General features: G+C 34.0%; 1 protein-coding gene across 21 annotated transcripts; it reads left to right on the top strand.

The window, feature by feature from the left end:
• The first annotated feature begins 66 nt into the window (after window positions 1-66).
• LOC101264566 (uncharacterized) lies at window positions 67-25286 on the top strand. 21 transcript variants are annotated; one of them, XM_069299853.1, is made up of 22 exons: window positions 67-271; window positions 1845-1956; window positions 2083-2210; window positions 3522-3591; window positions 3674-3776; window positions 4823-5153; window positions 5229-5406; window positions 5480-5529; window positions 8118-8210; window positions 8290-8378; window positions 8842-8920; window positions 9127-9209; window positions 17633-17711; window positions 17793-18447; window positions 20047-20121; window positions 20469-20543; window positions 20888-20962; window positions 22080-22154; window positions 22501-22575; window positions 23693-23767; window positions 23907-24492; window positions 24784-25286. In XM_069299853.1, exons 7-22 carry the CDS (start codon window positions 5235-5237, stop codon window positions 24911-24913), a joined length of 2466 nt encoding a protein of 821 aa, XP_069155954.1. In that variant the 5' UTR covers window positions 67-271; window positions 1845-1956; window positions 2083-2210; window positions 3522-3591; window positions 3674-3776; window positions 4823-5153; window positions 5229-5234; the 3' UTR covers window positions 24914-25286. The 21 variants fall into 21 exon arrangements, with proteins under 21 accessions (XP_069155954.1, XP_069155923.1, XP_069155951.1 ...); XM_069299822.1 differs by having other exon boundaries at window positions 133-271; window positions 1662-1956; window positions 3674-3721; XM_069299850.1 differs by having other exon boundaries at window positions 133-271; window positions 1662-1956.
• Window positions 25287-26281: the final 995 nt, after the last annotated feature.

Raw genomic sequence — 26281 nt, 5'->3', positions numbered from 1 at the left:
CGATATCAAATAACATAAAAGATATATTTAGCAATAAAATATTCTATTTTCAAGCCTAATCAAGATGATTATAGAAAATATTTATCTTTGTTTTGACTTGATCTCGATTTAATACTTTATTATTATTTTTGATGATGATCTACTATATTTATCATTTCAAATTTATTTTGATAAACAGTTATATATATATATATATATATTCGGTTTGTCTTCTTCAACTGCCACTGTATTCAGCTCAGAAGTTGGTGAAGCATCATCTCTCTGTTTCCATGTAAAACCCTAAATCCTATTTTAATCTTTTGTACATATGCTGGGTTTCATATTCTTCATTCTTCTTAGTTATTGTATTAATATTGTGCTTTGCCCTTTTTAATTTTATATTAGTTTTTCTTGTTTGTTCTTGAGTTACCTAAATCCTATTTTAATCTTTTGTACATATACTGGCTCTTATATTTTTCATTATTCTTAGTTATTGTATTAATATTGTGTTTTTCCCTTTTTTAAATTTATGTTAGCTGTTCTTGTTTCGTTCTTGAGTTACCTAATTTATTAATATTGTGTTTTTCCCTTTTCTATTTTATGTTAGTTTTTCTTGTTTTGTTCTTGAGTTACCTAATTTCTGTTTATTGTGGTATTTTTTTTTTATAACCTCGAACACTTTCCTGTTCCCACTTTTTTGGGTTAATTCCTGTTAGAAGGGAAGACCTAAACGTGGGACTTGGGTGGTTCTGAGATTTTGGATGTCCGTAATATGATTAATATATTAAGCAGTGAAAAAATAGGAGAAGTTGTTTACGAGCTATGGAGAAATTGAATTTGTATGGGTTCTTTTTTTACGTTTTCTAGCAATATTGTAGAACATTCAATACTCAAAATTTAAACTTGGATTTGATTTAATATTATGTTATCTACACTATCTTATTATACCATATTTGAATATTCTCATATCTACACTATTTACTTGTGTACAATAATTAACGAACTCCATGTCCAGTTGAATGATGTCACTTTAAACGGATAACTAGTATATGGTTAGTGGAATATTGTGAAAACATTTTGGGATGGTTAAAATAGAAAGAATGTCAATAATTTGCTTATAGACAATAGTTTATTGTCATAGAGGATTCAAACTGCTAACCTTGACAATCTTAGGGTTGAGATGTAGTTCCTTGTTGATTGATGATAATATTTGATTAGGTAAAACAGTACCAGGTGCGTACTGGTTATCAAGAAGGCTATAAATGATCTAATCTCTCTTGTATCCGTACCCGAGCCAAGGAAATCCATCATAGCATCTATATTGCCCCGAAAAGCTAATGAGTTTAAACATTTTGCATTTTTAACAGTGAAGTGCATCATTCTTCCTTCTACGCATCTAGAACTACCCACATGATAAATGCTGGAATTGAACTACGTTTTTCATTTGCCTTTGGAGCTTCCCTTCTTTCTAACTTAAGAGGGTGGATTTTCCAGTTTTATAGGCAATACCTACAGCAACTGTAAAATAATTAGAAATGTTCAGTAAGTTGAGCCAGTATATCAACTTTCTAGTTCCTGGCAGTTCGTCCTTCATCTAACGACCCAAGTTATTTTTTTTTGGCTTATATTGAGCTAGGTGGCTTTAGGTCTTTATTTGTTCACTTAATTATCTATCTTTGTAGATGTTCCAAAGTGCTTCTGTGAGGTATATAGTATGTCCTCTTGTGATGCCAATTCCTATCCAATGGGTTGGTTCATAAAAGAGCAGCTTATGCTGGACTCAGAGGGAAGAAGAAATCTACGGAACATTGTTTGATTGCTCCTATAACTCCTTTTCATTCTGTTATCCTGAAAACCCGTGGCAGATTGTCATCAAACTTCTTTTACGGAAGTTCAAGCAAGACATTGTGTGTTTACCATCAAAACTCCACTCTATTCTTTAATGGGTGCAGAGCACTATCCTCCTCCTTGGTTCAGGTGCGCACATATATTCAAGTCTAATTTTCTCTCGTTACAAAGTTAATAAGCTCTGTATTATTTTTTTACTTAAAAGAATAATAAAAATTGCTCCCCTAATATTTATATACCTTTGTATTCAAACAGTGTTGCTCCCATGATGAAATGGACTGATAACCATTTCAGAACTTTGGCCCGTCTCATCTCAAAGAAGACGTGGCTCTACACAGAAATGCTTGCTGCTGAAACAATTTTTTTACTAGTTTGGCAATTTGGTAAAGTTCTGCTGCATGAACTCTAGTGCTTTTCTACCCAACTATAAAGTACCTTTTTGTTTCTTACTAATAAGTAGATCTTAACGAAAAGAAGAGAGTCATGCAAGTTAATCCTTTGTTCTTATTCTAGACAAAAAGAAATGAACATTTACTGTGCTATGTAGGATGTAAAGGCTCGCAATTACAGAAGATTTAAACTCGTGTATGATAATTTAAATGAACTGTACCGGTTAATTTTTTCACTGAATGTGTGTAAATCAAAATATCCTATGATTTTATTTTTCCCATTTGTTTTAAGTCATGCGATGGCAAATATTACTTTCTTTAATATTGATCCTCTTGCTGCCAGCCCCAAATTTCATGATAATATGAAATAGTGGATGTATGTCTCTGTGGTTATATGCCTACTTTATACATGATCTAAACTGACCTTCTACAAAGAGAAGCTTTCAGTTTACATTTCTATAGATGGCACCTGACACTTGAATTTGATATTCTAAATCGATGAATCATACTGTTTTTATATCAATTACTATAGGCTCTTTGGGTTGTCTTTCAAGGGTCGAGTTAACCAAATTGGTTGGTTGTTTTCATTTACCTAAACTAAGACCCTTGTCCCAGTTAGATGGTTTCCTAGAAAAGGAATATTTATTCTGTTGGTGTAAAATACTTGGCATAGAAGGGGACCTTGATGATGTATTATTGTAACCTGGGTAGATCTGCAAAAGGATCTGCACCCAAAGGTGTGACTTAGTGGTCAAAGAAGCGGTTGAGAACCCTGAGGTATCATATTTAAAACTCAGTGAAGACAAGAAAAACTAGGTGATCCTTCCCATCTTTCCTAGCCTTGGTGGATAGAGTTACCTGATGCTGGTGAGAGGTGGCAGATCCCTGTGAATTAGTCGGAAGTCCGCGAAAGCTGGGTATGAACACCATGGTCACCAAAAAATATGAAGAAAAAAAATCTCCAAAAGGAACTTTCTTGTACTGATATGTTATTGTGCTTGACTTTTAAGAGAAGCTTGTCACTGACCAATCCTTGTGTGGTTCTATTATGCAGTGAGTCTGATATTTATGTGATTTTTCTAATACACCGGGATAGATTCTAGGCATATAGCCCTGAGCAACTTCCTAAAGTGCTTCAAATTAGGGAAAAATAATTTGGAGATCTTGGCCAAAGAGACACAATGGCAACTCCATATGGCTTTGATGAAACTAATTTTAAGTTCATTCTGCTTTTCCTATCTAAAATATACCTTTCTAGCTTTTACTCAGACACAAAACTGATACTTTTTCTCTATTATATAACAGTTGCGGATGTCCTAGCCCCTGAGTAACTTGAAATTGGTGTTTTGGTGTGCACCTCATGCTTGATCCAAAGGTTCATTTGCTTGCTTGATATTTCAAATATATAATTTATCTGTATACTTGCTCTGATATATGCACAACTTCTACAAGGAAAGTGTGTTGCTGAGCCAATGTGCGTAATTGCTGCAAACATAAATGTTCCGGTGAGTGTCAAATGCAGAATTGGACTTGATGACCGTGATTCATACCATGAATTATGTAAGCTATTCAAACTTTCCCTTCCTCACAGGAAATGAGCATCAAAATTCAATTCTTCAGTGATCAATCTCTTGATTTTTACTTGTTCCTTTCTTTTGTCTTCAAGAAATCAACAAAAAAAATGAGCTCTAGTTCCTTTATAATATATTTCCAAGAAGGACTTTTCTGACACTGTAACTGCTTGGACTTCGAAGTAGATCTTAGTCAGCTGAGAATAACTCGCAACTATGAAGTAGAAGCAAATTCAGGACTACTTAACTCAGAGCAGAAGCCAAGAAATTGGTGGGAACTTGAAAATATTTAAAGAACAGATTTTCTAAATCTGATCAAATTTTATGGTCAAAATAAATTATGAAAATCTACTCACAATGACCATATGTATTTTTCTGAAAGTTTATCTTCTCTTATTAAATGTTTTTCCTTTTTTGGATTTTGGACTTTTTTACACTACTATACAAACAATCATGGATTCTATCAATATTTTAAAAACTTCAATGGGCCAAATGTAAATCTTGCCTCACCTTATAAACAAACTTGTGTAATTCTAAAAACTCACAGAAACCACAATCACATGTCACGCCCCCTCCACTTCCTCTCTCTTTTTCCCCAAAGGGCTTTTCCCAATTTGAACTCTTCAAAAGTTCCTCATACACCAAAATCTTCATCTCGCATATGGCCTTCCGCACAGCTTGCCCTACCTGGTACTACATTCTTTTATTTTTGTATTATTTGTCTATAATTCTGTTTATTTTCTCTCCTTTTCTTTTAATTATCACTCTTCTATCTACTCTCTCTTATCTAGGCCAAGGATGCCAAATGGGTTTCTTTGTTTTATGGTTTTAAGTTGTTTACTGGGGTCATTTTTATAAACCATCCAGCGTTTTTGGATGTGGGGTTTGGCTATTTTTTGGTATAGCTGGTGGATCTGCTATCTCTCTCTTTCTCTCTCTTTATGGATGGATGCAAATCAGTTTCTTGGTTGTGTTTTGTTGTGTTTGCTTTGGAATTTCTGACCCAGTTGAGTATTTTTGCCTTTGTTGGTGCAGTCTAAAGAACTGCTTCTGTCCAGAGGGGCTTACAAAGGGTAAAAATGAGTTCTTGCCAGATGTCACAAGATTTGAGGAGTTTCTCGAGGACTCATGGGGTCTTACGGCCAAACAGCCTACTACATGTCAGGTTAAGGTGCCCAAGCTTCTCATTTCGTCGCCCTCACAGGTGCTTGTGGGTGATGGGTGTGGCAGCAGTGGCGGGGATGGTGAGGAGGCAACTTCTATTGCTTCAGCTCAGAATGCGCGTGCTGCTTTGCAGAAGAAAGATGCTGCCTCATCTAATGTGGCTGAGGATTTCGCTAGAGGATTTCAGTCTGGAGATGAGGAGGTTAGGAACTGCAGTTGTAAATTATTACACGAAAGTATTCAGTCTTTTTATTTACAAATAAAAATCTTCCCTCAGGGCTCCATGAAAGATGTTGGTGGAGAGGAGCAAGGTCTATCAAATATCAAAGTGATGTGTTGGCTATGCTTTTCCTGTGAAAATGAAGGAGGTGAAAGAGCAAGGAAGATGATGTCATGCAATTGTTGTGGGAAGAAGTGTCACCTAAGATGCCTGAAAACTTGGGGTCAACATAGAGGTACTCTTATAAGTTGCCACAAGATATGTCAGTTTTTAGTGTTATGCTTTTGCTAATATGCCCCTTCCTACAGATCTCTTGCATTGGAGTTCATGGACATGTCCCTCTTGCCGGCTCTGTGAGGTAAACGGTTTGATTTTTTTCGATAAAATAATGAAATATAGTTGGTTTTGCTTTTTAATAACTTCCCCTAATGTGGCAATTGTACCATGAGTTGTTCTTTTTATTTTTTCTTTGTTGTGTTTAAGAAGGTCAAAGCTAATTCGACAAAACATTTGACTTTTATTACCTAACAAAATGGAAAAAATAAATTTATATGAGATATCAACTGATGTCCTAATTTTCTTTGCTAGCCATATGCAACAACCTGAGGTTTTCATATTTACGCATTTTTAGGTTAATCTGTTGCCTAGACCTATGTGAGTTCACTCATGTAGGTTTTGACTCACAAATCTTGGGTAAGTTTACCCCGATTTTTTTTAAAAAAAAGATCCTGACTAAGGTCGGTGTCTTAACTGTAGAAAGAGGTTTTTTCAACTTCCCTATGTGTCTGCATGGTCAACATTCATTTTAGATTCTCAATAAACTGACTATAAAAGTAATTATGTGCAGCATTTAATTTCATATTGAATTGTTTTAGTAACTATACATAGAGTTGAAAGGTAAGCAAAGCTCAAAATCAGCAGTAGTTTAAGATAGGGATTTGCATACAAAGAAAGTGTCATCTTTGAAGAAGAAAAAGAAAAAGAAATTTTAAGGAAACACAGAATCTAGTCAATCCATTGATTATTTCGATGTTTGGAAGTGGGGTTTGGAAATAATGGAATGTTCTTTGTGAAGTCTTTCTATGAGAAACTATTGGTTAGGGAGAAGATGACTTTTCCATGTTATGCAATATGGATCTCAAGGGTGTTGAGGAAGGTGTGTGTTGTCTTTCATTAGTTGGTGTTACATGTGTATGGAGGCAGGTGAGGATGTGGATCATTTTTTCTTACATTTCAAGCTAACCATGAGGCTATGTTGGGAAATGTTGGGTGGTTGGGCACTCCAAGAGCATTACCAAAAACTGTGAAAGATTTGATGTTCAGTTGGAAGAGCACAGAAGGAAAAGAAGACGAAGGGCATAGAACGTGGTTCCACTTGCTTTAATGTGGGTAATCTTGAGAGAGAGAGAGAAATGAGAGATCTTTTGAAGGTGTAGAGTCAAGTTTCTTCAGTTCCCTTATTTTCTATTGGTGTGAACAAAAAGTCCCTTGCTTTTACTCCCTCCATCCCATTTTATATGAGTTAGTTTGACTTGACACAGATTTAAAAAAAGAAAGGAAGGCTTCTTAAATTTGTGGTCTAAAATAAGTGAAATATATTTGTGTGGCAGTAAATCATTTCATTGGGGGTAAAATGAGCATTTTAATGTGAAATTGTTTCTTAATGTAGAAACGTGTCATACTTTTTTGGGTCCGATTTAAAAGGAAAGTAAATCATATAAACTGGGACAAAGCGAGTAGATGAGTATGTGGAGTTTGTAAAGAATCATATCCTTTTGTAGATTCTATATCTTTTGATATATTCCTTGTATACGGCAAACTTGGCCATGTTCATGAATGAGAATACGTTTACTTGATTAACAATAGCAATAGTAGAAGCATTAAAAACTTGAAATAAAAAAAAAACATGTCAACTACACTTTATTGTAGAGAGGAATACTAGTACCCATATATCAAAAAAAAAACCCTACTCTTTTTGCTCCCTTTTCCCTACCTTTTCCATATTCTGTAGTTATCAAATAAATTTTCCGTGCTTCGTTGAAAAAAAAATTCTGTCTCATCTTGTCTGTCCCAAGTTTTCCCAAAGCATGTACATCACAGGTGAAGCAATAACCCCTTAACTTGGCATCACTAGCTTGCATCTAAGCTGGATTTGGGGATGTGAGAGGTTTTTGACATATTGAAGGAAGAAGTGGTAGAAGGTGCCAAACAATGGTGCTCATGGAATTATTAATTTTATTGTCCGAGTGACTGAAGGGACTGGATTGGCTTATATCACACAAATTGAAAGTGTTGCTGCATGTGTTGCATGGGCAATAAATGAGTTTATTGGTTTGGTATACTGGTATTTTATCTGGATGTGGAAATTTCTTTTGATGGTTTGGAGGAAAGGGGTGGTAGAGGGTGAAAAATGACAATATCAGTAAATAAGCACTAGATTTCTCTCACAAAGACCGGAGTTTATGTGCTGATGAGATATACACGACGATGAATGGAGTTTAACTTATTGTCTTTCTTTTCTATTTGAGTGGCTCATGGTCAGGGATGTCACTAATAATGGCTTTTTATATGCTCCTGAGAATTGCAAGTTAGGTTACTAATCTATTTGAGGCAGCATCACATGAAGTGCAGTTTCTACTCAAATATTGATTATCAAACATATAAGTTTGAAAAGATCTCTTCAAGTATGAAATATCTTTAAAAAAACTACTGGAAGTGTCCCTATCGAGTAAGATTATACTGAAACTATTGGCCGCTTTTTGTTTGTTTTAGTCTTTTGCATAAATCAACTCTTCTGTTTGATAATTGGACATGCATTATGCATCATACTCTAGTGATTATTGCATTTTAGCTATTTGATGTCTATATAATTGTTCAACTCATGTTCTTATGCTTACTATATTGTTCATATATGCTTACTGTATGTATGCTCCCGATTTGGTGTAGGTCTGTCAAACAACTGGAGATTCAAGGAAGTTCATGTATTGCAAAAGGTGTGATGCAGCTTATCACTGTCACTGTATGCAGCCTCCACACAAGGTGGATTTTCGTGTCTTATTCTTCCAGTTCTGTATAATGATAAAAGTAGATTGTACTTAGTTATTTTTGGGATGTGCAGAGAGTTAGAGGTGGTCCTTATTTGTGCCCCAAACACACAAAGTGTCACAGCTGTAGTTCTAATGTTCCAGGAAAAGGACTGACCGTGAGGTATGTAGTATGGGGCCATGTGCAGCCAGTGGACATTCTGTTGGATTCAAGTTTTGCTGGAAATTTTAATTGAACAGTCTAATTGACTCCATTTTAGTTAAACTGTTTATTCATGTACTTCTCTATGTCCTTATTTCTCTATCTTCACAGAGGAGCATCAAGTAGGAGTTTCATTTATGTTATATAAAGGGCTATGAAAGCAATTTAAATAAGTTCTTTAGTTTTGGGCTTGTCCATAGCAAAGTTAATTTTCCGCACTAATATCTTATAGAGATATTAAAATATAAATTATTGCAATAGTAGCATCAGATAATGTTGTATGCTGCATGTGATATATGAAAATCATTTAATGCATTTGCATATCCTATGAATGCCATTTAAGGCATTGCATATCCTATGAAAATCATTCAAGGCATTGCATATCCTATTGCATCTGAACTATTGATATCTTGATCTATGGCAGGTGGTTTCTAGGATACACTTGTTGTGATGCTTGCGGAAGATTATTTATTAAGGGGAAGTACTGTCAAGTTTGTTTGAAGGTTGATATTTTAGCAGTTATTAATATTTGAGCTTCTCTTTGTTTAATCTTACAATGAGGTTCTTTTTACTATGGTGGTTTATCAAAGTGAAGTTTCTGATTTGTCGGCTATGGATGCCTTTTACTTTCATTGCCTTTCCAAGAGCAACCGAGTGTTTTTCTTCCCATAGGTCTGTGGAATGCAATTAATTGTTTTTAATACTGTAGGTTTATAGAGATTCTGAAACAACACCTATGGTTTGCTGTGACATTTGCGAGCGCTGGGTGCACTGCGAATGTGATGGCATCAGGTTTACCTTATATATTGCTTTTTAGATTATTAATTTATTGCTTTTGTTTTGGCGCCTTTCTTGTAAAGTGCAATTTTATTTCTTACAACGGAGTCTAATGTGGGATGTGCATTGGGTTAGACTTTTGTATTCTGGAATTAAATATCCGAAACCTTTTTTTTTTTTTTGATGAAGTTAAAGTTATATTCTTCAGCATTAAGGGTATATGCTGGCTACCTCCAAAAAGTTACAAGCTAAATCCATAATTACACAGATCCTAGGAAATCTATTAACTGTTCTACTTCTATACCATCTTCTTTACACCAAAAAAAACATGTTAACACAATTTTCTTCAACTTTCTGAATAGTGTTAGTAATATTCTCATGATACCTGAGGTTTCTTTCTCTCCAAATAGCCTACCAGATGCAAGTAGGTAGTACAAACCACCATCTTTTTTTGGTCTTGCTCCCCCCCCCCCCCCCCCCCACCACATGTAGGAGCTCAAAAGATCGGTAGTATGTTCTGGCATCATGCAGGTCTCTTGAGAAATGCTGAGAACCATGTGCCACACCTGAACAGTAACCCTACAGTGTAGGAATAAGTTGCTGTTAGTTTCTTCCTTCTCGTGCCAAAAAAAACATCTGGACACAATCTGGAAGCCTCTTTTCTTGAGCTTTTCTGGAGTGAGACATGCCCTTCTGGTGACCAACCAGGTGAAGCATTTCACCTTGGTTGGGGTGTTGCCCTTCCATATTTGACTCCATGGACCAAGAATTCCCCCCGAGTGAGTCACTTCCTATACCTTTTGTGGTTTTCTTGCAGCAGATTCTGCTGTGTCAAATGTGGAAAGTGTTCCCAAGAATAGTGTCGTCATTCTCCTTGGACTTTGATTGTTTCATTGAAAAAATGGTATTTTGGGGACGGCTGTTTATGCTGCATTCAGCATTATTGAGAGTTCTAATGTAAATTTTCTACGAGAGCTCTGCAATCTCGTGCTTCTACTGATTGTAACTCAGGGTAGAGTACATAGAATATACGAGAATGACAATTCTTTTGTGTATTGATTTATTGACATTGGTAAATTGATGTGATTGTATGAAGGATATTGCTTCACGGACTAAAGCTAAAACAACATGAATGAATGAAAAAGGAAAAAGAAAATTACTGTTGGGTTTTTGTAATTTTCTGCAACAATAGTGCAAAAATATGGCCAATTTTGGGAATGCATTTGACTCTCATATTATATGTGGCCATCATCAATGGGTAAAAATCAAATTCATTGAAGATGATAAGGAAACAACTCATGATGTCTAAAAAGCTGTATGGCATTTTTCTTTTTGGGGGATCATAAAACTTCTCCAAAGAAAGTAAAGGGAACTTCCAGCTATTTAAATATTGAACGTGAAAAGTTCCCTTCAACTTGTGTTTTGGACGGTGAAAGGCGCCAAGGGTCTGCCTCGGTGTGAGGCATTCACTTTTTTCAATTGAGACGCCAATTAATACCAAAAACTCTTTCCCTAAAAAAAAATCAAAAACTTAAAATATTAATCTGCATATATACATATCCCAAATCTCAATAGCAATAACATATTAACAAAAAATTCAATTCAAAAACTAATAATAGATACTAAAAGACTAGAACTTGAGTGACTTAATATTTTATAAGACAATTGACAAGAAATACTAGAACTATAAAAAAAAATAGAGATTGCACATTGTTGAGTGCCACAGAAATTAAAGAACACAACATGAAAGAAGAAGAGAAGTAGAAGAGAAAAGGAAGAAAAAGTTTTGGAAACGTACCTGCTGAGGTTGTGAAGCGGATGATTGAAGGAGAAAGAAGAAGAGATAAGTTGAAGGTCGCGACTACGAACTGAAGGTCACAAAGCTGAGCTAGAGAGAAAAAAGGGAGAAGAGAATCTTGTTTGTCCAAAACATCAAATAAACCCTAATATTGCCTTTTAATTATTAAATTAAGCATGTTTTTTTAAAAAGGTAACACTTTTGTCGCCAAGCGACTCAACTTTTATTTTCTTTTTGAGATCGCCCCACCTCGCTAGTAATCGACAACAAGGCCTTGCATCACCTCTTGTCTACGGCGATCAGGTTTCGCCTCTTGCAACCCTACCTGTCAACTATTTAGGATGTGTACCTTTTTGAACTCTGTCAAGGGGGAAGTTTGATCTATTAAGAGGTACCTAACATTTCATCAATATGAAAGAGGAAGCTTCAAGGTTGTACCTATACAATTAAGGTCTTTCGATGGATAAGCTTCCGTGGACAAGATAAGCGGCTAATCGAGAATTCACTTTTTTGGGCTAAGTCCCAAGGAGGCAGGTTGAACCTAGTAGGAGAGGAACCGTTGATTGACACAATTGGTCATTGCGCTTTGTTAAAAAACAAGTGGTGCGAAGCCACCGTGTTATGACGGAAGACCTTTACCTTTCAACTATTTAGGATGTGTCCTATTCTGGTAGGAAAAAGATTAGAATTAGTTCACATATATGGTAATTGAATTCATTAAAAGGGTTAAATGGTTTGCAAGGAAAATTGTTATCCCTTGGTGGTAACGAGCTTGTCAAGATCTTGATTAACTAATGACATATCATTTCAAACGACGACTTACAATCGACATTTATGAACATTTGCCTAGCATAATTTGTCATGAATTGTGGAGGAACGAAGAATTGCAAATCTTTATGTAAAATAGAATTTCCTTTTGTCCCAATTTATGTGGTACACTTACCTTTTCAATTCTGTCACTAAAGGCATGTCACGTTTTTACAATTGGAAATGAGTTTACTTTAAGACTTTCCCTTGAAATGATTTATCGCCACAAATTTCAGAAATCTTCATTTCTTCTAATTTGTGTCAAGTTTAATGGTGCAACATAAATTGAAATGGATGTAGTAATTATGTTGAGGATAGAAGGAGTAATTGTTTGTAGATATAAGTCACAAGTTACCTCACGTGGTTGTCCAAAAAGTGCACACATTAACTTTACGGGCGACTGGATACTCCTAACTCTTGCTTGAAGTGTAACTAATACCCCGAAAAGGTTTCACGTGATATGCCAAAGATAGCTAAGTTGCTCAGACTCTAGTGCGGATCTAGAGGTCGGATCCTGTATGCTCTAAATTTTATTATTCGGGAATGCAGATCTGTCTATGAGTACATGTACGGGGATTCGATTAAAAATAATTTAAATGTCTGAAAATAGAGATATAAAACCTCAATTATGAGATATTATGTGGATAACTTGAGGATAAAACTATTGATCAATAGGAGAATCATGGAAGAATATAAAAGAAAAGGCACCGACTATATATATATATATATATATTCCATTTCTTTAATTTCACCTTAGTTTTAGTTTTGATTATAGAAATCATTGACTCTGTCCAAAATTTCTCCCTTAAATTTGGTCAAAGTGCCCAAAATTGGTTGATCGAGCTAGTACAGATCCCACACCTACACCTACACCCACATCGTACAACACGAGTGCGACATTGAACATGAAAAGTTTGAGCAACGTAGAAAGAAAAGTATTACCAACTTATAGAAAGTGTGTGAGAAGAGGGAAAAACACAATAAATGATTCTAATGTTACAAGTGCCTTTTTCTAATTGGTTGATATATAATTAGTTACACATACATAATATTTTCTTCAACAACATATCCAGTGTAATCTCACTAGTAAGGATTGAAAAGGGTAGAGTGTATACAACCTTGCACCTACCTTATCAAGGCAGAGTGATTGTTTCTAATATATCCTCAATTCAAGTTAAGCATATTAAATTAGGTATGAAAGTAATGGAGAAAGAAGTAAATATATTCCTTACTTTATATAAATGTTTGTAGGGAAACTCGTGGTGTTTTTAAAAAGTTATTTACATACCTTAACTTTACGGCAACCTAATACTCCCTATTCTTAGCTAAAGTGGAACTAAGATCTCCTTAAAAGGTGATATGGCAAAGAAAGTGTTACCAACTTCTTGTGAGTGCGTGAGAAGAGGAGATAATGCTATAAATGTTTGCAACAATATATTTGTCATCTTCTAATTGGTTGTTTTATAATTAATTGTACTTAATTGATATATTCCTTAAAATAAAACAACAATATACACATTTTAATCTCACAAATGGGGTTTGAAGAAGGTATAGTGTATGTATCTTAACCTACATTACGAAGGTAGATTGGCGGATTATGATAGACCCTCGGTTCAAGTAAAACATATCAAATCATTTATCAAAATAATGGAGAAAGAACTAGTTATGTACTCCTTAATTATATAATATAATTGTTTGTAGGGGAAATCATAAGTTATGTCGCATGGTTGTTCGAAAAAGACATTTGCACACCTTAACTTTACAGGCGACCTAATATTCCCCACTTTTGTTTAAAGTAGAACGTTCCCTAAAAGGTGAGTGAGGCCCAAGACTTAACTTTATTTCTATTCCCATTCCTATTCTATTCTAAATAGGATCATATAAACCTATTCCTATTCTAATAGAATTGTAATAACTAATTGATGTTCTAACACTCCTCCTCAAGCTAGTGCTTACAATTCATGTACCTAGCTTGTTACAAATGTAATTAATACGAGGACCGATGAGGGTCATGGTGAGGTATCTGCAAGTTGATCAATCAACTTCACAAACTTGACAGTCAATCTCAATGTGCTTGTCTTCTCATTAAATAATATATTTGATGCATACTGTCATCAATCTCAATGTGCTTAATCTTTTCATGAAATATTGAATTTTGATGCATAATGTCGATAAATCACAAAGTGATAAAATTTCAGTGTTGAACTTCCCAAACCAAGCTTGCAAAGACTATTCAGACCATAGAGTGACTTACATAATCGACATACAAGACTATGAAACTCCCCCTGAGCAACAAAATTAAGTGGTTGCTCCATATAGACTTCTTCACAAAGTAGTGGTGCCGAAAAGTGCTCAAAATCTAGTACAAAGTATATAGATCATGCTGGAATCAAATAGAGGAGTAAATATTAAACACAAAAGTCACCAGAAAACTGGCTGAAACATGTTCATATGCCGGAGTATTAGATTTGTTGGCTAAAAATGGTCACAATCTAACAAGTAATAGGGTCGGAATGATGGTGCAACCCAACTGGAAAATAGAAATATATAGGAGAGGTCAGATTGACTTGACAATTCTATTGAAAAAGTGAAATAATATGGGTAATAGCCATGCGCCGGCAGCGGAACAAGATCGTAGAGGCTTTGATACCATGTGAGAAATATAGGAGAAAATTATTGGTGAAACTGTTGTTGTTTCTACATTATTACATGGAGACCCTATTTATAGAAACTACAAAACAATTCTTTACCAAGTTGGATATTGTTCACTATTCTTCTTTCTATCTCTATTCCTATTATATTCTAAATAGAATTGTATAAACATATTCTTATTCTAATAGGATTATATAAACCTATTCATGTTCTAACAAGATCCATGTATGAATACGGGTGCGGGTATTCACCCAAAAATTAATTAGAATATCCTAGAATAGAGCTATAACCTAAATTATGAGATAGTATGTGAATAACTTAATCCAAAAAGGAGATAAAAGGAAACGGGGTGACATAGAAATTTCTATATAACACGTATTTTCATTTCCTTCAATTTCATCTTAGCTTTTGTATTGATTATAGAAATCTTAAAAATTATCCATAGTTTCCCATCGATTTTGGTAAAAGTACCCAAAATTGATTGAAATCAGAAACGGGTCCCGCACCCACACCCACGTCTTGTTGACACGGGTCTTCAACAAAAGTGAAGAGTCCGAGCAACTTAGCCGCTAGTCATTTCCCTCGCCATTTTCTTTTCTTATTTTGTCATCTTTAAATAATTTTCTTTCTAGGGTTAGATATTGAATAAAATGCTTAAAAGTTCAGAAGATTTCTTCGACTAAAAATTTGTTTGCCGCCCACCATGTTTTCTGCGAGATGGGTAAACAAGATTCAAAAGAAATGATAAAACAATTTCATCTTCGCTGGAAAATTAATTTTGATGATCTTTTTCTTTTGTCCTTTTTGGAGCTATCTATTTTATCTCAGAACTGCCTTGCTAAGAACTTTCAATTATGAGTCATTGACAGTGTGTGGTGCATCTCATTATTGAAGTTCGATGGGAGTTTCTCTTGAAGCAATAATGTGTTGATCTAGATGCCACCAAAGCCACAAAGGACTATCTAAATTGATTTGTTTCTGCCTATTTTTCCTAATTGTGCAACTCAAAGCTGCGATGGAAATTGAAAATAAGGTGAAGTAGAAAAAGAAAGAAGAAGGTGAAAAGTGAAAAATAAAACAATGACTAATAAATTGAAAAAATTCCAAATATATCATCATATCATCATATCATATCATCATATCATATATATTATTATAAGTGGGAAGCTCCTAACCTCAAAGTTGAATTACCATTTTACCCTTATTTTATCTCTAAAATAAATTAATATTAATATCTATTTAATTAATTAAATATTAAGTAAAAGTTATATTTAAATTCATGCATCAAATAAGATCTTAATGCATCATATATTCATGTCCTAATTGAATGTAGATAATGAAGAGTCTAATAATCTTTCAATTTTAATTTGTAAGATAAAGTGGGGGTAATGAAGAGTCTATCAAACATACTCACACCACATGATTTATATTCCTTGTGTTATTCAAGTTTGTAATCATCTTGCATTCTATAGTAGGTTAGTCTACATCCCTTATAAAATTTTCATTACCAGTTTGTAATTATAAGAATTCTTACTATTTTATTTATTTGTATTCTTTAAAACTTCATGTATATTCATCTTCTTTTTGTTGAGAAATATGTAAATTATGATTGTTACAAGATGAATATACTCCAATATGAAGTTGTAAGTAAATATTTATTTTTCATATCTCAATCGTTTTGAGTTTTTAAATATAACTTCGTAGTTGATTACTGTATTTTTGTATTCAACCTTTCTTCTATTTTTTGGATATATATAGTAAAGCTAATCACATTTTGTATTTATCATTAATTATTTTGAGGGTAAACATGTTAAATCTCATAGAATAATAATTATGTCTTTTTCATTGTTTGATAATCATTTATCTTTTTAAACCAACATATTTGTACTTTTTCCTTTTTATATGTAATCTCAAATGTTTCAAAATATTCATGTACTTAACTGTTATAGAGAAGAGGTACAAAATAAGTGCAAAAGTAAAAATAAAATTAAAAAATAATGTATTGTAAAAAAATGATTAAATGATCATTGAATAATATTGATTTAGAATTCATTTTATATATATAAATTTGGTATTGTTTGGAGAAGGGGGTAATAGTACCACTTAAAATAAGAATGAGGAGTAGGAGGTCACCCTTAAAGTATCAGTGTGTAAAGGGCTTATGTTTTCTAAGAAAGCAAGCCTTTCAAGTAAGGTTTGAAAGAAGGCAGGCGATTCAATTAGAAGATAAAGAAGATAGACGAGAAGATAAGGGGCGAAGGATTTTTCGAAATCCGATTGGTGTAAACATGATGTTCATTAGTCTTTGTCCTTTCTTAAGAGACTCCCGATGCTCCTTGTCCTAAGCGCCAAGCATCCGGTTATCTTTGCGGATCTCCATTGTCTACTTTTGAGCTATTGTTACTTACTACATCTCTTCTCTTACACTATTCTTGTCTAGTTGTAGAAGAACTATAACGGTGTTTCTACTTTGTAATCAAATATTTTTCAAATGTTGATTTCAAACTACCATAGTTAAGCCAGATGACATAATGTGTTGCCTATGTTAGTCTTGCATTGACTAGATGAATTGTTTGTTGGAATTGGAAATAGATGGCAAATGGACGGATCAATTATATTTGAATCTTATATAGAGAAGTCTTTTATTATATTTGAGTTATTTTTTTGGAGCAATTAAGAAGATTTACGTTTCTTTCTTAAATGAAGAAATTGTAAAATATCCTCGAATAGTTATCAAAGTGAATCTTTTTCCTGGAATAGTTATTGAAATGAATTAATGAGTAAATATAAAATTCAATCGAACAAGAGAAACACTGAACTTGAGACTTTTTTCTCTCTCTTAAACTCGAATTAAGGAAATGTTTCCAAGAATAATCTCATCATTCCCTGTTGACTTTTATTGTTTCATTGAATGATTGAATGACATTTTGGGGACTGCTGTTTATGCTGCATTTTGCCTTGTTAAGAGTCGAGTCAGTTGACAGGGCGCTAGTTCTAATTTGCAGAAAGTTCCTCTTCGCTATATAAATATCCTGACATATTTGTGGATTGCCGATTTGTTCTCCTGTCATTCGTGCTATATAAACTGCTAACTTATGCAACCTTGATTGTACTTCCACTAAGCTTTGAGAGAGTTACTCCATTGAAAATTTTAATTTGAAAATGGGTATTTGCTTTGCAGTGATGAAATCTATTTGCAGTTTCAAGTGGATAGAAGTTTGTTGTATTCATGTCCAGAATGCCGCGGATGTAGTGATCAGGTGTGTTTATGGCAGTGATTAATTTCATTAAAAAAGTTAATTGAGAACTCTATCCTGATAATTCTCTATTGATGTTCTCAGTCCACAAAATCTGAGAATGTTGTTCAGGAGATTTGGAGGAGGAGAGATTTAGCTGATAGGGATTTAATTGCAAATTTGAGGGCAGGAGCTGGGTTGCCAGTTGAAGATGAAGTGTTTTCTATTTCACCCTTTTCAGATGATGAAGATACTGCTCCTGTTGTAAAAAATGCAAATAAAAAATCCTTGAAGTTCTCTCATAAAGGTTTAGTTGACAAATCTCTCAAAAAGAGCAAGGGATATGGAAAGAAATCTGGTAAAGAGAAGGGGTTAATTGGACAATATGAAGGACATCCAGATGCTCCATCTGGTGGATATAGTGCTGGTGATGTCAAGAATGATGAATTGCAGGCTTATGGGGAACTAGATAGCTTTTTTTCTCCTGCTGGTAACTTGACAGAAGGTATATGTTCATTTAATATGGCAGGGGTCATAGATGACATTACTGGAAACACGGGTAAGAGGACAGTCCAAAGGAAAGGTAGCAAGCCTCAGCGTTTGGATGGGGATGATGTTGGAATTCAAACAAGCATGCCAAAGACCTCCAAGGATCCAAAAGGTGTTATACATTTGGGCGCGTTGGATAAAAATATAGCAGGTTCTCCGAAGTCCGATGCTTCAAGCTGTCAGAAAGAGCAAGATTTGACTACTTCACATGGTAATTTTTATTTTCTATTTGTCGTCTTCGGGTTCTTCTTTCTTTCCGTTTTCTTATTTGGATGAATCTTGTTTAAATGTGGCTTCTCCATAGAGTTTGATGACTGTAGATATGCTTTTCTACTAGCTTGCATCACTCATGACACGAAAGCTACGGTTTTCTAAATTGTTATCTCATCCAGACAAAAAGTTCCGCCAGTGAGAAAGATGATCTTAGTTTTCCTCTGTGCATTTTTTTCTCTTCGAGATTTTCATCTATGATTAGTATGGAGTTCATATACAAGTTTCCCCAGGTTTTTTAGTGGTAGAGAGCATCGCATGATACGTGTATTAAGATCACGTCCCTGTGCTAACAAAAGCCTGATATTTAAGTGAAGAAGCGTAGGTGCGTGTGCTCATTATCCCCACAGTTTGAACCTCATGTTAGGGGCCTTGAGGATTTCTCTGTAATAAAGAAAGGACTAGGGTATCATAAAATACTGCATTTCATAGGTTTCTTTTTGTTAGTACATGTCATAAGTATCTCTAATATTGATTATAAAGAAAGGACATATAATTTGGCTAAGGAATATCATGAAGTACCATGAATCTTGGGTTACTTTTTGTTAGTAGAAGTTAAAAGTATCTATTATGTATGTTCTCACAATGCATTTTCTTGTAGATAAAAAACTAGCGTGGAAGTAAACGTATGCTGCATATTTCTTCTCATTTCCTTGGATAATTGGCTGCTTATTTGGCATAGTTGGAATGTGTGCTTTGGTCATCATGTGATCTGATGTTTGTTCTTTTTTTCTTTTTTTTGCTTCGTTCATGACTTAAGTTGAAATTCTTTTGAAAGTAAAGCAATGGGTGATTTTATGTCACATCCTCAAAGTTTAATATAACAATGTTTATATTAATTAAACAATGGTAAAAATGTAATCCAGTAGTTTCAATGTTTTTCTTTTGATGATCTTGACAAATTTTAGAAGAGTGGAACTTGTGTTCATCTTACTCAAAGACTTCTTCCCTTTTCTCAAGACGCTGAATTTGATGTCTTAATGATTACATTCTAGTATAAAACAGAGGAGTTCTCTTTTTATAATTCAGATTCTTTGCTCTGTGTGAATACTTGCAGCTGAAGAGTCCGGAAAGCTGCTAATGACCCACAAAAAATTAAAATTAAAATAACCTTAATGTGTTTAAGTTCATGTGCATAATTTTATTGTTTTCTGATGTTAACACCCACACCAACACACCCACACACATACACTTGGAAATTTTAGAAAATTTGGTTAAATTTGCAAATCAATGAGCTTAATGCGAAACGGGTAGGTGGCAATACTTCTGTTGTTCCTTCTTTTTTTGGCGTGTTCAATTTCTGGATTCGCTCTTGCGTCTGTTGTTCCCTGAATTCTTTTAATTCGATGTATAAATTGATTGATCAAGGCAGAAAAATCTCTTGATATAGAGTAACTTGTTTCAGTACTCAATACTTCTGTTCATATATGATGTAGATTCTCTACTTTTTGGTATACCTCTTGTATATGGGAGATTTTCATGTTAATAAAACTATTTACTGTGTCAAAAATATTATTGTATGTACTTCGTTGTTTATCAGGTAATGAGGATCTGGTTCAGCTGAGAGAGAATGAAAACTCAGAAAGGAATGAGACTACACTTGGTGATGGAAAAGGTAAGACGTGTTGTAACTTTTTTATTTTATGTGTTGGTGACGAGGAAAGAAGATAAGATTGTACTTGTTAGTTTTAGGAGCATACTTTTAATATGCTATTCGTAAATTTTCTTTTTGGCTCTCGTTGCTTTGTCAAAAGAAAGTAACTTAGTAAAGATCACGGCAGTTAGCTCAGGCAGCAAAATCTCTTGAGCTAGAGTAACTTGTTTCAGTACTCAATACTTCTGTTCATATATGATGTAGATTCTCTACTTTTTGGTATACCTCTTGTATATGGGAGATTTTCATGTTAATAAAACTATTTACCGTGTCAAAAATATTATTGTATGTACTTCGTTGTTTATCAGGTAATGAGGATCTGGTTCAGCTGAGAGAGAATGAAAACTCAGAAAGGAATGAGACTACACTTGGTGATGGAAAAGGTAAGACGTGTTGTAACTTTTTTATTTTGTGTTGGTGACGAGGAAAGAAGATAAGATTGTACTTGTTAGTTTTAGGAGCATACTTTTAATATTCTATTCGTAACTTTTCTTTTTGGCTCTCGTTGCTGTGTCAATAGAAAGTAACTTAGTAAGATCACGACAGTTAGCTCAGGCAGCAAAATCTCTTGAGCTAGAGTAACTTGTTTCAGTACTCAATACTTCTGTTCATATATGATGTAGATTCTCTACTTTTTGGTATACCTCTTGTATATGGATGATTTTCAGGTTAATAAAACTATTTACCGTGTCAAAAATATTATTGTATGTACTTCGTTGTTTATCAGGTAATGAGGATCTGGTTCAGCTGAGAGAGAATGAAATCTCAGAAAGGAATGAGACTACACTTGGTGATGGAAAAGGTAAGACGTGTTGCAACTTTTTTATTTTATGTGTTGGTGATGAGGAAAGAAGATAAGATTGTACTTGTTGGTTTTAGGAGTATACTTTTAATATTCTATTCGTAACTTTTCTTTTTGGCTCTCGTTGCTGTGTCAAAAGAAAGTAACTTAGTAAAGATCATGAAAGTTAGCTCAGAAGCTACTCAAATCCCAGCCAAAGTTGGGGGAATATTTGCCTATGTGTGTAGACCTTATCCTCCACTCAAGACTTCTGATATTTTGCTTTGGTCATCATGTGATCTGATGTTTGTTCTTTTCTTTTTCTTTTTTTTTTTTTGCTTCCTTCATGACTTAAGTTTAAATTCTTCTTAAAGTAAAGCAATGGGTGATTTTAAGTCACGTCCTTAAAGTTTAATATAACAATGTTAATATTAATTAAAAACAATGGTAAAAATGTAATCCGGTAGTTTCAACGTTTTTCTTTTGATGATCTTGACAAATTTTAGAAGAGTAGCACTAGTGTTCATCTTACTCACAGACTTCTTTCCTTTTCTCAAGACGCTGAATTTGATGTCTTAATGGATACATTCTAGTATAAAACACATGAGTTCTCTTTTTATAATTCAGATTCTTTGCTCTGTGTGAATACTTGCAGCTAAAGAGTCCGGAAAGCTGCTAATGACCCACAAAAAATTAAAATTAAAATAACCTTAATGTGTTGAAGTTCATGTGCATACTTTTATTGTTTTCTGATGTTAACACCCACACCAACACACCCACACACATACACTTGGAAATTTTAGAAAATTTGGTTAAATTTGCAAATCAATGAGCTTAATGCGAAACGGGTAGGTGGCAATACTTCTGTTGTTCCTTCTTTTTTTGGCGTGTTCAATTTCTGGATTCGCTCTTGCGTCTGTTGTTCCCTGAATTCTTTTAATTCGATGTATAAATTGATTGATCAAGGCAGAAAAATCTCTTGATATAGAGTAACTTGTTTCAGTACTCAATACTTCTGTTCATATATGATGTAGATTCTCTACTTTTTGGTATACCTCTTGTATATGGGAGATTTTCATGTTAATAAAACTATTTACTGTGTCAAAAATATTATTGTATGTACTTCGTTGATTATCAGGTAATGAGGATCTGGTTCAGCTGAGTGAGAATGAAAACTCAGAAAGGAATGAGACTACACTTGGTGATGGAAAAGGTAAGACGTGTTGTAACTTTTTTATTTTATGTGTTGTGACGAGGAAAGAAGATAAGATTGTACTTGTTAGTTTTAGGAGCATACTTTTAATATTCTATTCGTAACTTTTCTTTTTGGCTCTCGTTGCTGTGTCAAAAGAAAGTAACTTAGTAAAGATCACGACAGTTAGCTCAGGCAGCAAAATCTCTTGAGCTAGAGTAACTTTTTTCAGTACTCAATACTTCTGTTCATATATGATGTAGATTCTCTACTTTTTGGTATACCTCTTGTATATGGGAGATTTTCATGTTAATAAAACTATTTACCGTGTCAAAAATATTATCGTATGTACTTCGTTGTTTATCAGGTAATGAGGATCTGGTTCAGCTGAGAGAGAATGAAAACTCAGAAAGGAATGAGACTACACTTGGTGAAGGAAAAGGTAAGACGTGTTGTAACTTTTTTATTTTATGTGTTAGTGACGAAGAAAGAAGATAAGATTGTACTTGTTGGTTTTAGGAGCATACTTTTAATATTCTATTCGTAACTTTTCTTTTTGGCTCTCGTTGCTGTGTCAAAAGAAAGTAACTTAGTAAAGATCATGAAAGTTAGCTCAGAAGCTACTCAATTCCCAGCCAAAGTTGGGGGAATATTTGCCGATGTGTGTAGACCTTATCCTCCACTCAAGACTTCTGGTATTTTGCTTTGGTCATCATGTGATCTGATGTTTGTTCTTTTCTTTTTCTTTTTTTTTTTGCTTCCTTCATGACTTAAGTTGAAATTCTTTTTAAAGTAAAGCAATGGGTGATTTTATGTCACGTCCTCAAAGTTTAATATAACAATGTTAATATTAATTAAACAATGGTAAAAATGTAATCCGGTAGTTTCAACGTTTTTCTTTTGATGATCTTGACAAATTTTAGAAGAGTAGCACTTGTGTTCATCTTACTCACAGACTTCTTCCCTTTTCTCAAGACGCTGAATTTGATGTCTTAATGGATACATTCTAGTATAAAACACATGAGTTCTCTTTTTATAATTCAGATTCTTTGCTCTGTGTGAATACTTGCAGCTAAAGAGTCCGGAAAGCTGCTAATGACCCACAAAAAATTAAAATTAAAATAACCTTAATGTGTTTAAGTTCATGTGCATACTTTTATTGTTTTCTGATGTTAACACCCACACCAACACACCCACACACATACACTTGGAAATTTTAGAAAATTTGGTTAATTTTGTAAATCAATGAGCTTAATGTTGAAACGGTAGGTGGCAATACTTCTGTTGTTCCTTCTTCTTTTTTTGGCGTATTCAATATCTGGATTCGCTCTTGCGTCTGTTGTTCCCTGAATTCTTTTAATTCGATGTATAAATTGATTCATCAAGGCAGTAAAATCTCTTGAGATAGAGTAACTTGTTTCAGTACTCTATACTTTTGTTCTTATATGATGTAGATTCTCTACTTTTTGGTATACCTCTTGTATATGGGAGATTTTCACGTTACCAAAACTATTTACCGTGTCAAAATATATTATTGTATGTACTTCTTTGTTTATCAGGTAATGAGGATCTGGTTCAGCTGAGAGAGAATGAAAACTCAGAAAGGAATGAAACTACACTTGGTGATGGAAAAGGTAAGATGTGTTGTAACTTTTTTATTTTTTGTGTTGGTGACAGGGAAAGAAGATAAGATTGTACTTGTTGTTTTTAGGAGCATACTTTTAATATTCTATTAGTAACTTCTCATTGTGGCTCTCGTTTCTGTATCAAAAGAAAGTAACTTAATAAAGATCAAGAAAGTTAGCTCAGAAGCTACTCATTTCCCTGCCAAAGTTGGTGGAAAATTTGCCGGTGGATCTGGACCTTATCCTCCACTCAAGACTTCGGGCATATTAGGAAAAAGAAGCAATGATAGTAGTGTTACTACAAACGCTGGATTTGAAGTTCCTGCTACAAGGGACAACAAATTAGCTTCTGTTAAACACGCCGAAGCTGGGCTCGCTTCTTGTGGTGACCTGTATGAAGAAAAAAGAGGATCACCTTCATTATCTAATTCACCGAGAATGGATCCAAGACCTCTCCAAGGGCCCAAGTTCAAGAATCCTTACCATGAAAGTCAAAATGCCTTTGCTTCTCCAGGAGAGCCGGAGAAAAGCATGGATAAGGGCCATGAGTCTAAAAGAAAGAGATCGCCAGCTTTTGAAGAAAAAGCATCGATCAAGTCTGATGATAATTCATCACAGCGATATGAAGGCATTATAACGGATGACATCTTGTCTGATACATGGATACTGAAGAGGTTGGGACAAAATGCAAATGGAAAGAGAGTGCAATTTCATCATCTGTTTGATAATACCTGGTGAGTTTATTTTTAGTCAAGCTGACTACTATACATACTTAAAATTTATGCAACTTAAATGAAAATGAGTGCTGTGATATTCTGGATTGCATTGGGACTCAAGGATATAGTAGGATAAATAAAAGGAACATATTGTCTATAGGAAGAAGTTTGATTTGGGCATTTAACTAGTGTGGCTTCCTTGCTGGTTCTTAAATATCAAATCGTGTAGAAGAGCACTCATATAAATCTGTACCAGACTCTCCTTGAGGTATATGCTAGTTTGACCTTTCAATTTGTTTTCTTTTTCAGGCAGAGAGGGACTGTTGTAGAAGTCTTTGAAGGCTCATCTGTTGTGTCTGTTGTTCTTGATGATGGGAAGAAGATTAACTTGGAACTTGGACAGCAAGCAATAAGTTTAATATCTTCGAAGGAGATCTAATGACTGCTTTTGAAATTGGTTATTAGATGCAATGTATGTTGCGACTTTTGATGCCAAGCGCATGAGCAACTGCTGATTCCCAGAGTTGTTCCTCTTTGGTTTACTCAAAGGAAGTAACTGATCATTGTAGGTCAAAATTTCAAGGTTACTGCACCCTTCATTGTGTGTTTGATGCTTGTTATCTAACCATTGGATACCAGATTGACATGTATGGCGTCGGTTTGATTCTGTTTTATCGTCACCTTTTGTTTTCCAGTTTATAGATTCTCTTTTCTGGTCAGAGGTAGAAGACAGTTTTTGAGCCTTTTGGTGGCACTTCGGATCAATCTTGTTGTGTTTGCAATTTTATTGTAAAATTTCTAGAGATTACAAAGTTCTGCTCTTGCTGGTATTAACTTTGAGTAGATGTTATTCTATGATCTCTCTTTTCAATATGAATAGACTGAAATCACCAATGTTACTACCATAAATTCCATTAGATATAATCAGCTTGAGGCATTTGGCAACTGATCATGAGACACATCTAAACCTTTGCATATATTTTATATCTTGTGTGTGAAATTGTAATTTGAAACTTCATATTTGTTTAGAGTAAATGCTTAAAACTGCTATAATTTTTGAAGATTCGTTTGGGTTTGGTCTTGGTTAAAATAGAGCCATCAGAAGGTTGTTCTCGAATACAATTTGCTATTAAATTTAAAAGTATTATTATGTTTATAACTTTTTTAAATTATCACTATAAAAGATGATTAAAGAATTGAAGTTTGTTTTGTCTTGTGATTATTCCTATTTCCTACTTATAATTGCATCGATATGAAAGAATTCTACAAGAAAGTGTCAGATTACTTCAAAATATTTTCCTACTACGTATCTTTTGATATTACAATAGAAATATTATGAAATGTGGTAAAGATCATTTCATTGTGAAATAATTTTAACCAACAGAACAATTATACGTTTGATCCTGCCTATCATAAAACATCAAAATTTAGATGAGAGAAGTTTTTGACAAAAAAGAATTAAGTCAAAATAATTTTATTGATACATAACAAAAGTTGAATGACCTTGCTAGATAGATTATCGAAGTTGAGTGAACTTTTGAGATATTAACTCAATTATTCAATAACATAATCAGTACTTCAACAAATAAAACACTTCATTTTCAAATCCCAAAGTGGTAAATTTTTTTTACTTTGACACGACCTTAATTTGATATTTGATTATTATCTTTGATCGGACCTATCATAAAACATCAAATTGATTTCATCGTCAAACATCAATGACAAATAACTTTTACCTCGTATATTCGGAACAACAAATTTCATATTTTTTTTATAAAAAAATATCATTAATTAAGAAAATAGATAT

Source organism: Solanum lycopersicum, chromosome 1 (assembly GCF_036512215.1).
Source record: "Solanum lycopersicum chromosome 1, SLM_r2.1".
Taxonomy (NCBI): Eukaryota; Viridiplantae; Streptophyta; class Magnoliopsida; order Solanales; family Solanaceae; genus Solanum; species Solanum lycopersicum.
The sequence above is the reverse complement of the archived record's forward strand: the minus strand, read 5'-3'. Positions and strand labels throughout refer to the sequence as shown.